This window comes from Ovis canadensis, chromosome 9, assembly GCF_042477335.2.
Source record: "Ovis canadensis isolate MfBH-ARS-UI-01 breed Bighorn chromosome 9, ARS-UI_OviCan_v2, whole genome shotgun sequence".
NCBI classification, from domain to species: Eukaryota; Metazoa; Chordata; class Mammalia; order Artiodactyla; family Bovidae; genus Ovis; species Ovis canadensis.
Window position 1 is genome coordinate 27574064 of NC_091253.1, and position 14030 is coordinate 27588093.

The 14030-nt window shown below is 42.7% G+C and overlaps 1 protein-coding gene across 1 annotated transcript in view; it reads left to right on the plus strand.

Annotated features, from left to right (window-relative positions):
- Nucleotides 1-14030, plus strand: part of FAM135B (family with sequence similarity 135 member B) — a 159385-nt gene that overhangs the window by 24250 nt on the left and 121105 nt on the right. The window contains exon 2 of the mRNA XM_069600794.1: nt 13875-13954. Coding sequence (XP_069456895.1) covers nt 13875-13954 — 80 coding nt within the window. The remainder of the gene's footprint in view (nt 1-13874; nt 13955-14030) is intronic.

The following is a 14030-nucleotide window of genomic DNA, read 5'->3' on the forward strand; positions in this document are numbered from 1 at the left end:
CCTATACTGGCTCTTGAGAAGGAGCCTTCATTTTACCGGCAAAGGGTGCTTTTCTGGGTGACATAAAGACTGGCACTGACAACCCTGACACATGGCCACGCATGCAAATTAGAAACCCCATCTGGGCTGACTCATCAGGTGGGAACAACAGGTCCAGCAGCCAGTGTGAACAGAAACGGCGGAGGGAGATGCCAGGGTGGGGAGGCGCATCTCAATGCTCCAGCAGGCGCACAGCCTCATTTTTTACAGAAGCATTTCCAATGAGGCTACTGGTGTTGCAGCTTTGTGTTCCTTTAAGTGGCCTGCTTTTATGAACACAGGCATTTGTTTGTGAACCTGTTGGGGTTGATATGTAAAAGTAACAAGAGCAAAAATAATATCCATCATTTTTTGCAGCCCAGGGTTGCTCTTGGTTTTTGTTTTTATCAGTGTCAACTCCAGAAGGGAACTGATACATCCCTCGGTAAATGAGAAAACTGAAGTTCAGAGAGTTTAAATTGTCTTAAGTCACACAAAAGCATCATGGCTGTTGTTATTGCTGTTGTAGTGTTTTTGTTGTTGTTGTTGTTTGGCCATGCTGTGAGACATGTGGGATCTTAGTTCCCTGACCGGGGATGGAACCCACACCCCCTTGCATTGGGATTATGGATTCTGAGACAGTTCACAGTATGAGTACCACACACAGACCCTCTGGATCAATAAGGAGGATAGGGATAAAGGAATGAGGAGGGTCCTCAGTATAAACACTAGTGGAATCTGACTGGATTGTTATAATCATTGTTTGACCATGTAGAAGTATCCAGATAAGTTTTGCTGAAATAGTAAAGTGAACTTTTCTTCAAGAAGTATCTTATCGTTTGTTACTGGGGCCAAATGGCTTGTAGTTCTGTCATGGTGGGTGGATACTTTCAGAATAGATGAATCAGTTTATGAGTGTGTAGTGAAACTAGATTGGTCATTCTCCTAGGTCTTTGTTGTTCGTTTTTCAGAACACTGAGCCTCTATTTACTGGCAGGGCTTCACCGGTTTCCCTGCTAGGCCAGGGAGTTTCACCCTAAAGTTAGCAGGTCTTCCACTTTGCTTTTAATTTGCCATAAATGAAATTTTATTTTATTTATTTTATTTTTTGGCTTACAAAGAAATTTTAATAGCTGCATATAAAAACATAAAAATTGAAAAGACAGTTGAAAACAGTATGTTCTTCAGTTCAGTTCAGTCACTCAATCGTGTCCGACTCTTTCTGGCCCCATGAACCACAGCACACCAGGCCTCCCTGTCCATCACCAACTCCTGGAGTCCACCCAAACCCATGTCCGTAGACTCGGTGATGCCATCCAACCATCTCATCCTCTGTCATCCCCTTCTCTTGCCTTCAATCTTTCCCAGCATCAGGGCCTTTGCCAATGAGTCAGCTACTCACATCAGGTGGCCAAATGATTTGAGCTTCAGCTTCAGCATCATTCCTTCCAGTGAATATTCAGGACTGATTTCCTTTAGGATGGACTGGTTGGATCTCCTCACAGTACAAGGGACTCTCAAGAATCTTCTTCAACACCACAGTTCAAAAGCATCAATACTTCGGCACTCAGCTTTCTTTATAGTCCAACTCTCCCATCCATACATTACTATTGGAAAAACCATAGCTTTCACTAGATTGACCTTTGTCAGCAAAGTAATGTCTCTGCTTTTCAATATGCTGTCTAGGTTGGTCATTGCTTTTCTTCCAAAGAGTAGGCATCTTTTAATTTCATGGCTGCAATCACCATCTGCAGTGATTTTGGAGCCCAAGAAAATAAAGTCTCTCACTTTTTCCATTGTTTCCCCATCTATTTCCCATGAAGTAATGGGACCAGATGCCATGATCCTCATTTTTTGAATGTTGAGTTTTAAGCCGTCTTTTTCACTCTCCTCTTTCACTTTCATCAAGAGGCTTTTTAGTTCTTCTTCACTTTCTGCCATAAGGCTGGTGTCATCTGCATATCTCAGGTTATTGATATTTCTCCAAGCAATCTTAATTCCAGCTTGTGCTTCATCCAGCCCAGCATTTCACATGATGTACTCTGCATGTAAGTTAAATAAGCAGAGTGACAATATACAGCCTTGACGTACTCCTTTCCCAATTTGGAGCCAGTCTGTTTTCCTTCAATCTCACAACTTTTAATTATGTCTGATGTTCAGGCCTCCACTATGGGGTTTTTACATGACCAGTAACAGGCAGAGTTTCAGAGTGCACGCTCTTAACCACTGTGCTATATTGACTCTGAAGACTCAAAGAAAGATGCTTCTTTTTCCAGCCATATGAACAAAGCTATGTTAGAATAGACAGTTCCATCTTGTGTCTCTTATTTGTATTATGAAGTCCTCTGTGCCACAGGCATCTTTGAACCTTGTCCCACCCAGACCCTCGCCTTCCCCCAGCTTCACCCCAGCTATGAAGTTGGAGGATAGAGTGGGATCGTGTGTGGGGAGGATATGTGTTTCACACCTGTCTTAGGTAACAGTAACACCAGTATTCTGTCTTTAATGGAATATGGGGTTTAGAATCACCCTGGGCTTAACAGGCCCTGCCCTGTTCACATCTCATGACAGTTCTGTGTCATTAGTGGTGTCATTACCCACAAGGAAAGAAGCTCAGAAAAGGAAAGTTATTATCTCAAGTTTGCCTGCTTGGCTCTGGAACATTCTGGCTCCAGAGTCTTGGTTGTTGACCTTTCCACAAGCACAGTGATTTGTATTTTAAGTCATGTCAGACGTCCCTGGGTCAGAAAGGTGGTTTCATAATACTTCTGGTATGAAAGTGGTTATGACGAAATGCCAAAGACCTCTGTGTTCCCATTATTGAATAGTATTTCTACTTTGTATTTATTTTTATGTGGCCCATTTTTAAAGCCTTTATTGGCTTTGGTTCAGTACTGCTTCAGTTTTATGCTTTGGTTTTTTGGCCATGAAATATTGGAGCTTAGCTCCCTGACCAGGGATTGAACCTGGACCTCCTGCATTGGAAAATGAAGTCTCGATCACTGGACTGCCAGGAAAGTCCCTGTTTCTAGTTCTGTTAATATTAGAAGAATCACACGTGGGTTCTGAGCCACTCACTCAGTTGTAGATGTTGGGACTAGATTGTATATCCTTGCGGTTTATTGCGGGAATCTTCATTCATTCATTCATCTGTGCATTCCTCTGGGACTGAATGAATGTCAGCTCTGTGTCAACACCATGTTAATTGTTGGAAATAGAAGAATATGGCGTGGCTTGTCTCCCCCAGGAGCTGGATATTTCTAATCAACTAATAGCCGATGTTTATGAGATGTTTTTCTTCCCTTTGTACAATGCTCTTAGTAAGAGCTCTAAGAAACATAGAAGCAAAAAGCAGCATTTGTATTCTGACTGCATTTTTGAGAAAACAGACGAAAAATACATTAGTGATCAGAATAAGTGGGGTTAGGCTTCCGGGGAAAAATGGACAATGGAGAAATTTAAGTGAGCTTATGAACATTAAAGTACCAGGCTTTGCCTCCACCACATAAGAACTTACATTTTAGTCAAATGGTCAGAGGTTCATATAGTCAAAGCTATGGTCTTTCCAGAAGTCATATATGAATGTGAGAGTTGGACCATAAAGAAGGCTGAGCACTGAAGAAATGATGCTTTTGAACTGTGGTGCTAAAGAAGATTCTTGAGAGTCCCTTGGGCAGTAAGGAGATCAAACCAGTCAATCCTAAATGAAATCAACCCTGAGTATTCCTTGGAAGGAATGAGGCTGAAGCTCCAGTACTTTGGCCACCTCATGGGAAGAGGTGACACATTGGAAAAGACCCTGATGCTGGGAAAGATTGAGGGCAGGAGGAGAGGGGGTAATATGAAACTGTTGGATGGCATTATGGACTCAATGGACATGAATTTGAGCAAACTCCGAGAGACAGTGAAGGACAGAGAAGCCTGGTGTGCTGCAGTCCATGGGGTTGTAAAGAGTAGGACACGGCTGAGCAACTGAACAACGACCACCTGCATTTTCAGTTGAGTTCAGTTCAGTTGCTCAGTCGTGTCCGACTCTTCGCAACCCCATGAATCGCAGCACGCCAGGCCTCCCTGTCCATCACCAACTCCTGGAGATGACTCAAACTCACGACCATTGAGTCAGTGATGCCATCCAGCCATCAAATCCTCTGTCATCCCCTTTTCCTCCTGTCCCCAGTCCCTCCCAGCATCAGAGTCTTTTCCAATGAGTCAACTATTTGCATGAGGTGGCCAAAGTACCAGAGTTTCAGCTTTAGCATCATTCCTTCCAAAGAACACTCAGGGCTAATCTCCTTTAGAATGGACTGGTTAGATTTCCTTGCAGGCCAAGAGACTCTCAAGAGTCTTTTCCAACACCACAGTTCAAAAGCATCAGTTCTTCAGCGCTCACCTTTCTTCACAGTCCAACTCTCACATCCATACATGACCACTAGAAAAACCATAGCCTTGACTAGATGGACCTTTGTTGGCAAAGTAATGTCTCTGCTTTTCAATATGCTATCTAGGTTGGCCATAACTTTTCTTCCAAGGAGTAAGTGTCTTTTAATTTCATGGCTGCAATCACCATCTTCAGTGATTTTGGAGCCCCCCAAAATACAGTCTGACACTGTTTCCACTGTTCCCCCATCTATATCCCATGAAGTGATGGGACCAGATGCCATGATCTTAGTTTTCTGAATGTTGAGCTTTAAGCCAACTTTTTCACTCTCTTCTTTCACTCTCATAAGAGGCTTTTTAGTTTCTCTTCATTTTCTGCCATAAGGGTGGTGTCATCTGCATATCTAAGGTTATTGATATTTCTCCTGGCAATCTTGATTCCAGCTTGTGCTTCTTCCAGCCCAGCGTTTCTCATGATGTACTCTGCATATAAGTTAAATAAGCAGGGCGACAATATACAGCCTTGACATACCCTTTTTTCCTATTTGGAACCAGTCTTTTGTTCCATGTCCAGTTCTAACTTTTGCTTCCTGACCTGCATACAGGTTTCTCAAGAGGCAGGCCAGGTGGTCTGGTATTCCCATCTCTTTCAGAATTGTCCACAGTTTACTGTGATCCACACAGTCAAAGGCTTTGGCATAGTCAATAAAGCAGAAATAGATGTTTTTCTGGAACTCTCTTGCTTTTTCGATGATCCAGCAGATGTTGGCAATTTGATCTCTGATTCCTCTGCCTTTTCTAAAACCAGCTTGAAGATCTGGACGTTCACAGTTCACGTATTGCTGAAGCCTGGCTTGGAGAATTTTGAGCATTACTTTCCTAGCATGTGAGGTGAGTGCAATTGTGTGGTAGTTTGAGCATTCTTTGGCATTGCCTTTTTTGGGGATTGGAATGATAACTGACCTTTTCCAGTCCTGTGGCCACTGCTGAGTTTTCCAAATTTGCTGGCATATTAAGTGCAGCACTTTCACAGCATCATCTTTCAGGATTTGAAAGAGCTCAACTGGAATTCCATCACCTCCACTAGCTTTCTTCGTAGTGATGCTTTCTAAGGCCCACTTGACTTCACATTCCAGGATGTCTGGCTCTAGGTGAGTGATCACACTATCATGGTTATTTTGGTTGTGAAGATCTTTTTTGTACAGTTCTTCTGTGTATTCTTGCCACCTCTTCTTGATATCTTCTGCTTCTGTGATGTCCATACCATTTCTGTCCTTTATCAAGCCCATCTTTGCATGAAATGTTTCCTTGGTGTCTCTAATTTTCTTGAAGAGATCTCTAGTCTTACCCATTCTGTTGTTTTCCTCTATTTCTTTGTATTGATAACTGAGGAAGGCTTTCTTATCTCTTCTTGCTATTCTTTGGAACTCTGCATTCAGATGCTTATATCTTTCTTTTTCTCCTTTGCTTTTCACTTCTCTTCTTTTCACAGCTATTTGTAAGGCCTCCCCAGACAGCCATTTTGCTTTTTTGCATTTCTTTTCCATGGGGATGGTCTTGATCCCTGTCTGCTGTACAGTGTCACGAACCTCCGTCCATAGTTCATCAGGCACTCTCTCTATCAGATCTAGTCCCTTAAATTTATTTCTCACTTCCACTGTATAATCATAAGGGATTTGATTTAGGTCATACCTGTCTAGTGGTTTTCCCTACTTTCTTCAATTTAAGTCTGAATTTGGCAATAAGGAGTTTATGATATGAGCCACAGTCTGCTCCTGGTCTTGTTTTTGCTGACTGTATAGAGCTTCTCCATCTTTGGCTGCAAAGAATATAATCAATCTGATTTCAGTGTTGACCATCTGGTGATGTCCATGTGTAGAGTCTTCTCTTGTGTTGTTGGAAGAAGGTGTTTGCTATGACTGGTGCATTCTCTTGGCAAAATTCTATTAGCCTTTGCCCTGCTTCATTCCATATTCCAAGGCCAAATTTGCCTGTTACTCCAGGTGTTTCTTGACTTCCTACTTTTGCATTCCAGTACCCTATAATGAAAAGGACATCTTTTTCAGGTGTTAGTTCTAAAACGTCTTGTAGGTCTTCATAGAACCGTTCAACTTCAGCTTCTTCAGCGTTGCTGGTTGGGGCATAGACTTGGATTACTGTGATATTGAATGGTTTGCTTTGGAAACGAACAGAGATCATTCAGTCATTTTTGAGACTGCATCCAAGTATTGCATTTCGGACTCTTGTTGACCATGATGGCTACTCCATTTCTTCTAAGGGATTCCTGCCCACAGTAGTAGATATATTGGTCATCTGAGTTAAATTCACCCATTCCAGTCCATTTTAGTTTGCTGATTCCTAGAATGTCAACGTTCACTCTTGCCATCTCTTGTTTGACCACTTCCAATTTGCCTTGATTCATGGACCTGACATTCCAGGTTCCTATGCAATATTGCTTTTTACAGCATCAGACCTTGCTTCTATCACCAGTCACATCCACAACTGGGTATTGTTTTTGCTTTGGCTCCATCCCTTCATTCTTTCTGGAGTTATTTCTCCATTGATCTCCAGTAGCATATTGGGCACCTACTGACCTGGGGAGTTCCTCTTTCAGTATCCTATCATTTTGCCTTTTCATACTGTTCATGGGGTTCTCAAGGCAAGAATACGGAAGTGGTTTGCCATTCCTTTCTCCAGTGGACCACATTCTGTCAGACCTCTTCACCATGACCCGCCCTTCTTGGGTGGCCCCACATGGCATGGCTTAGTTTCATTGAGTTAGACAAGGCTGTGGTCCTAGTGTGATTAGACTGACTAGTTTTCTGTGATTATGATTTCAGTGTGTCTGCCCTCTGATGCCCTCTTGCAACACCTACCATCTTACTTGGGTTTCTCTTACCTTGGGCGTGGGGTATCTCTTCATAGCTGCTCCAGCAAAGTGCAGCTGCTGCTCCTTACCTTGGACGAGGGGTATCTCCTCACTGCCGCCCCTCCTGACCTTGAACGTGGAGTAGCTCCTCTAGGCCCTCCTTCATTTTGCTGGTACTGCTACTAAGTCACTTCAGTCATGTCCGACTCTGTGCGACCCCAGAGACGGCAGCTCACCAGGCTCCCACGTCCCTGGGATTCTCCAGGCAAGAACACTGGAGTGGGTTGCCATTTCCTTCTCCAATGCATGAAAGTGAAAAGTGAAAGTGAAGTCACTCAGTCGTGTCCGACTCTTAGCGACCCCATGGACTGCAGCCCACCAGGCTCCTCCGTCCATGGGATTTTCCAGGCAAGAGTACTGGAGTGGGGTGCCATTGCCTTCTCCTGCGTTTTAATCCCCACTAAATCTTGCCATTAACTAGCTGTGTGCCTGTAGGAGAATTATATAATCTCTCCAAGTTACAGTTTATGTATTGTTAACATAGAGATAACCTTTCCTGCCTATTAGTTTTGTCATGAGGAGGGGATTTGAAAGCCTGTACACATTAATTTATTATTGCTGTAATACATCACCACAAACTTGGTGACTTAACACAATGTAAACTTATCTAACAATTCTGGAGGACAGAAGTCTGAAATGAGTCCTTCTGGGTTATAAGAATGTTGGCAGGACTGTGATCCTTTGTGGAGTCTCTAGGGGAGGTTCTACGAACCTCTCTTTTCCAGCTCTTATAGCCTGTCCACATTCCTTGACTGGTGGCCTCTCACTCTTTGTAGTCAGCATGGATGATAACCTTTCTCACACTGCATTTCTGTCACTCGCTTCTTTTTCACTGAGAAGAAGCTTGATGAATGCTTTGGACACACCCAGGGAATCCAGAATAATCTCCTGATTTTTAAAAAACTTATTAAAACTTTATTGATTCACTTATTGGCATTATTTTAACTTTTAAACACCATATTAGAAAAAATTAATGAGGATACTCCTATTAAAAATGTTGTATTGTACACTTTTCCTTTGTTAAGTAGTTCTCAAAATCATAGTTTTTATAGGTTATGTAAAGTGTCATCATAGGATTTTATTTTGCCATCTTTGTTGTTCTGATTTTTCACTATTACAAAAATCACACACACACATTTACAGTTAGATTCCTAGGGACTTCCCTGGTGGTCTAGTGGTTAGGACTCCACGCTTCCACTGCAGGAGGTACGGGTTTGATCTCTGGTAGGGAGCTAAGATCCTGCATGCTGTGCAGTGCAGCCAAGAAAATAAAAATAAAGTTAGATTCCTATTGAACTATTGCATCAAGGAAAATAAAAATGTTTGATATTCTTGCCAAATTGCTTTCCAGAAAGGCTATCATGATTTTTCCATTCTATCAACAGTGTGCAAATGTACAGCTCTCATTAGACTTAAAATACTTTTTTTTTCTTTGATTAGCAACTGTAATTCCACCTGCAACCTTAATTCTTTTTCAAAGTTCTGAAGATCAGGATGTAGCTATCTTTGGAAGGGACATTATTCTACCTGCCACATTATGTAAGGGGCATCGTTCAGTGTCACTTTTACAGGCAGAAGCCAATAAAGGATGCCTGTTTTCCTCTTACTTCCCAAAAGGGCCCTTTGCAGATCTAGACTATTCAGATACAACCAGCACGTAGTCTGAAGGTTTTCGCTTCCTGGTATTAGCTTCTCCATTCTTTCTGACTGGTACTTACCCCCATCTTCTCCTACTGCTTGTTCATTCTCCAGGGATTGGTGCTAACTACTCCCTTCTTCATGTGGTCTTCCTTGAGTCAAAACAACTGGAAGAAGGTGACTTTAAAATGGTTAAAGTATATTTATTTGAAGCAATAAGGTCATTCTAGGAGATGCACTAACATTATTTACTGACTATGTGAACTTGGACAGATTCCTTCATCTCTAGCTTTAGTTTTCTAATCTTTAAGATGGAAGTCACAGTAAGTGCGTCAGAGATTTCCTGAAAGAATCGAACAAAATCATCTATGTCACAGATGTCATGGTTTATGAGTTTATGGCCTGACAGAAACTTGTTTTCAGACAAAAGATAATTGCTAAAGGGATTGAAACATTCTGTGTAATCAAGACAAGAAGCCAAATGGGCCAACTTAATTGAAACCTGTTTCTTTCAGCATATGCCTATAAAGCATCTGAAGCTCAAGATGACGAGTTCCTTGAAATAAGGTTCAGTACCATTAGTGCTTTTAAGGAGCAACAATTCAGATAATGCTCCGGAGTTGATAACAAAAGAATTATTATCTGTGCAACAAAATATGACTCCTATCAGATATAATAGGCAAAAACAAATTACTGTTGTTTCTCAAGTTAGAACCTCATTGCTTTTTGCTAACTTAACTACTTTAGCTAAGCAGTTTGAGTCCTCCAATGACTCAGTGTCTTCTTTGGTTGACACTTGAGATAACGCTTTCTTTTACAAAGACTTTATTGCTTAGTCGCTAAGTCCTATGTGACTTTTTTGCAATCCTATGGGCTGTAGCCCACCAGGCTTCTCTGTTCATGGGATTTCCCAGACAAGAATACTGGAGTGGGTTGCCATTTCCTCCTCCAGGGGATCTTCCCAACCCAGGAATCAAACCCACATCTCCTGCACTGGCAGGCGGATTCTTTACCACTGAGCCAGCAGGGAAGCCCTTTATGAAGCCTTTGTGGAGACCAAGCAAGAATGCATACATGAGATTTCCTAGGACAAGTCCTAGCACAGAGATGCTTAATAAAGCTTGAGCATTATTGTAACTGCTCTGAGCATAATCCAACAGAAAAGCAATGCATAGCCTCTGGCAGTAATTGACCTATTTTATGTTTGGAGAGGAAACCATTTGAATATTACAACTGCTGCTGGTGGTGGTGGTAGGATTTGTGCCTTTTCCTTTGATGATGAAATTATTAAAATGCATTGGTCTTTTATTATAGAGACACTAAAAGTGACATCTTATATTTGTACAAATCAGAGTTTGCCAATTGCTGGCCCATGGAGATTCAGCCTGCAAGTGTATTTTATCTTGTCAGCACAGGGCTTTATTGTTAACATGGTGGCTGCGGTTGCTGCTGCTAATTGTTTTTGCTGTTGCTCTTGGCATTGTCATTGATTTATGAACCAACATTCAAAAATTTTAAAATGGTTTATTAAAAATCTGAATTACTGTCTTCCCTGGAAAACTAAAATGGTCTAGCATTCCACAGCCAGCATTTCTGCACAGTGGTCATTAACTACTGCTAAGTAGCAACTGTCTGCTGTAGACAGTGCAAGAACCTTCCACTCTGCCTCTGTCTCCCTGACTCAGATGCTTCCTCTCTGGATTTCATGATGGAGGTAAAAGATCCCAGCAGAAACACAGGGTTATGTTCCTGACAGCCTCCGGTCATGTTCTCATCACCTGATCAATATATAGCTTGTTTAGGTGGGTTTCTGTTTAAAGGTATATGTGGAAACACCTAAAATAAGCGTGTATATATATGTGCCTTTACATGGGCTTCCCTGGGAGCTCAGCTGTTAAAGAATCCACCAGAAATGCAGGAGAGCCCAGTTCAACTCCTGGGTCAGGAAGTTCCCCTGGAGAAGGGATAGGCTACCTACCTACTCTAGTATTCTTGTGCTTCCCTGGTGGCTCAGAAGGTAAAGAATTCACTTGCAATGCAGGAGACCTGAGTTCGATCCGCAGGAAGATTGCCTGGAGGAGGGTATGACAACCCACTTCAATATTATTGCCTGGAGAATCCCTATGGACAGAGGAGCCTGGTGGGCTACAGCCCATGGGTTTGCAAAGAGTCGGACATGACCGAACGACTAAGTGTAGTGTAGCATATATACATATTTTCATATATATGTATCTGTCTATACACATATATTCATCTGATTCATTAACATTGAACTCATGGCTGACAGCAGTGTAGCTCATTCCTGAATGAAGCCTGCCTCTGTGTAAGGCACATCACAGGCTTCTTGCTTTTAGGGACACTAGACAGCACTTTAGCTCTACACTCAGAGGCCATTTGAAATATCAAAATAAAAGCTCCAACCGAAAATGTCTGCTTTCTTGAGACACAGGACCAGGAAGGAAGCAGCTGCAGCTGCAGTTCATTCAGTCGCTCAGTCATGTCTAACTCCTTGCGACCCCATGGACTGCAGCACACCAGGCCTCCCTGTCCATCACCAACTCCCGGAGTTTACTCAAACTCATGTCCATTGAGTCGGTGATGCCATCCAACCATCTCATCCTCTGTTGTCCCCTTCCCTTCCTGCCTTTAATCTTTCCCAGAAGCAGGGTCTTTTTCAATGAGTTGGTTCTTCACCATCAGGTGGCCAAAATATTGGAGTTTCGGCTTCAGCCTCAGTCCTTCCAATGAATATTCAGAACTGATTTCCTTTAGGATGGACTGGTTGGATCTCCTTGCAGTCCAAGGGACTCTCAAGAGTCTTTTCCAACACCACAGTTCAAAAGCATCAATTCTTCGACGCTCAGCTTTCTTTATAGTCTAGCTCTCACATCCATACATGACTACCGGAAGAACCATAGCCTTGACTAGACAGACCTTTGTTGACAAAGTAATGTCTCTGTTTTTTAATAGGAAGCAGCCTAGCAAGACAGAAAAGTTTTGACAGTAGTAGTTCTGTACTAGCCAAGCAGCACAGGAAAAACTGTGGCTTGACCTCCACCCACACCAGCAAAGCCCAAGTGGGATCCTAGATGTCCACCATTGCCAGGCTGTAACAAGCACCTTCCCCCCTCTCCCCCAGCAAGAGAAGGTCTCAAGTAGGGAGCTAGGATTTCACTACCAGCAGGCAGTGATAAGAACTAGAACTCCACCTGGCCTGGTTTAAACAGAGACCATATGGGGAGCCTGGACCTGTAGCCCCACACAGCAGTCAGAGGTCACCCAGGAGATCCTTGACAAAGCTTCAAAAGTAATTCTATAAAGCCTTTCCAATAAATGGTCCTGTGGCAACTGGACACCCATAGGCCCCAATAAGACAAAACAGAAACTTAGCTTATCTCACTCCTCACGTAAAAATGACCTCAAAGTGGATCATAGACCTCTTTGAAAAATAGAAAGCTTTTAGGAAAACAAAATAGAGGAACGTTTTGGGGTCTAGAACTAAGCAGAGTTTTTAAACTTGACATGAAACATATCACCCATAAAAAATGGTGAATTCAGCTTCCTCGAGGTTAAAAACCTTTGTTCTTTAAATGTGCTATAGAGAGAAATAACAGATGAACTGCAGTGAGAAGTTTGTGAGGCAAAAGAATATACAGAAAACCCACCACCATGTCTTTCCTTGGACCTTGAGGTCCCTGGACTATTTGCTTTCTTCTTCACCTTTGAGAATCTCCTTTTGTTTCTTCTTCTGTACACTGTCTAGAACTTCTGGCTATGGTTAGTGAGAACAGGGAAAAATATGTCTACTCCATATTTCTTGGAAGCAGAAGGTATGACAGATCTTTTTCTTTCTTTCTTTTGGGGCTACCCTGGTGGCTCAGAGGGTAAAGAATCTGCCTGCAATGCAGGAGACCTCATTTAACAGATACAAAACAGGTCAGAGAAGGTGTGGATGTCCTCAGAGTCACACAGCTCTCGCGTGATGTCACCCAGGCTACACGAGTGCAGTGCCTGCGTCCTCTGCGCTCAGTCTCCTTGGATAACCGTATACACAGGAACGCGTCAACAGGGACCTTCTCTGACTGTATTCACGGACTCAGTAGCAGAGAAGCTCCCCGCTGTGGGTTCAGTGAGCCATAAGAAACTGATGTGTGTTCATGGTCTATTTTACTTCTCTTTCAGTTTGTTTTATTCAAAGTCTTTTGCCCAGTGGGTTTGAAAACAGTGGAAGGGGAGGACAATGATGAGGCCAGACATGTTCTTGCAAATGAAAGGCTTGTTAATTGCAAGGCACAGAACTTCAAAACATGCTTCTGCGCATGTGGCAGAAGAGGACAAATAGGAGTCTCCTGACAGCATGGGAACCTGCTCGACATTCTGCAACCACCGAATCTGGAAATGGGGGTGCCGTGATAAAACCCAGAACATAGATATACACTGGTGACATTGTTTACTGATACCCCCAGGACTAGCAGCTCAGCTGCTGTGTTTCTAAAGGAAATATTTGTGTTGCAATGTGATAGCAGTTCAGTTCATGTGTGGATTGTCCATCATGCACTCAAATCCAATTTTCTGTAAAATGGACTTTTTTACCTAAAGAAAAGCCATCTCTCATACGTGCCTGTGGCATAGGACTTATTGCTCCCTTGTTCCTATTTCTATTACCACCAACCTTTTCTGTGTCTCATAGGATCCTCAGATGTACCCAACTTCCTGTCTCCATCTTGGCCCATCTCATCCCTCCCTGACAGTGCTGGCAAAATAAATCTCTCTCTGATGCTAGACGATCATGCATGCCATCCAGAAACTAGCCTGTTGCCTGCAGTCTTTAGGATTAAGTCTAGGTGTTTTTAGAAGCAGGCAATAATAAGAAGTCCGATATTCAGCAGCCTGTCCTCTGTTCTTTTCTTAGGTATTATCAGATCCGAGTGACCTTGAAGGTGTCCTCAAGGATCCCCCACAGACTGAGCGCTTCCATCGTTGGGCAGACAGGTGAGCAGGAGGATAACAGTGGGGCACTTGCTGCCCACTGGTAAGCCTTCATTCATCACTGTAAACCAGGGCTTAG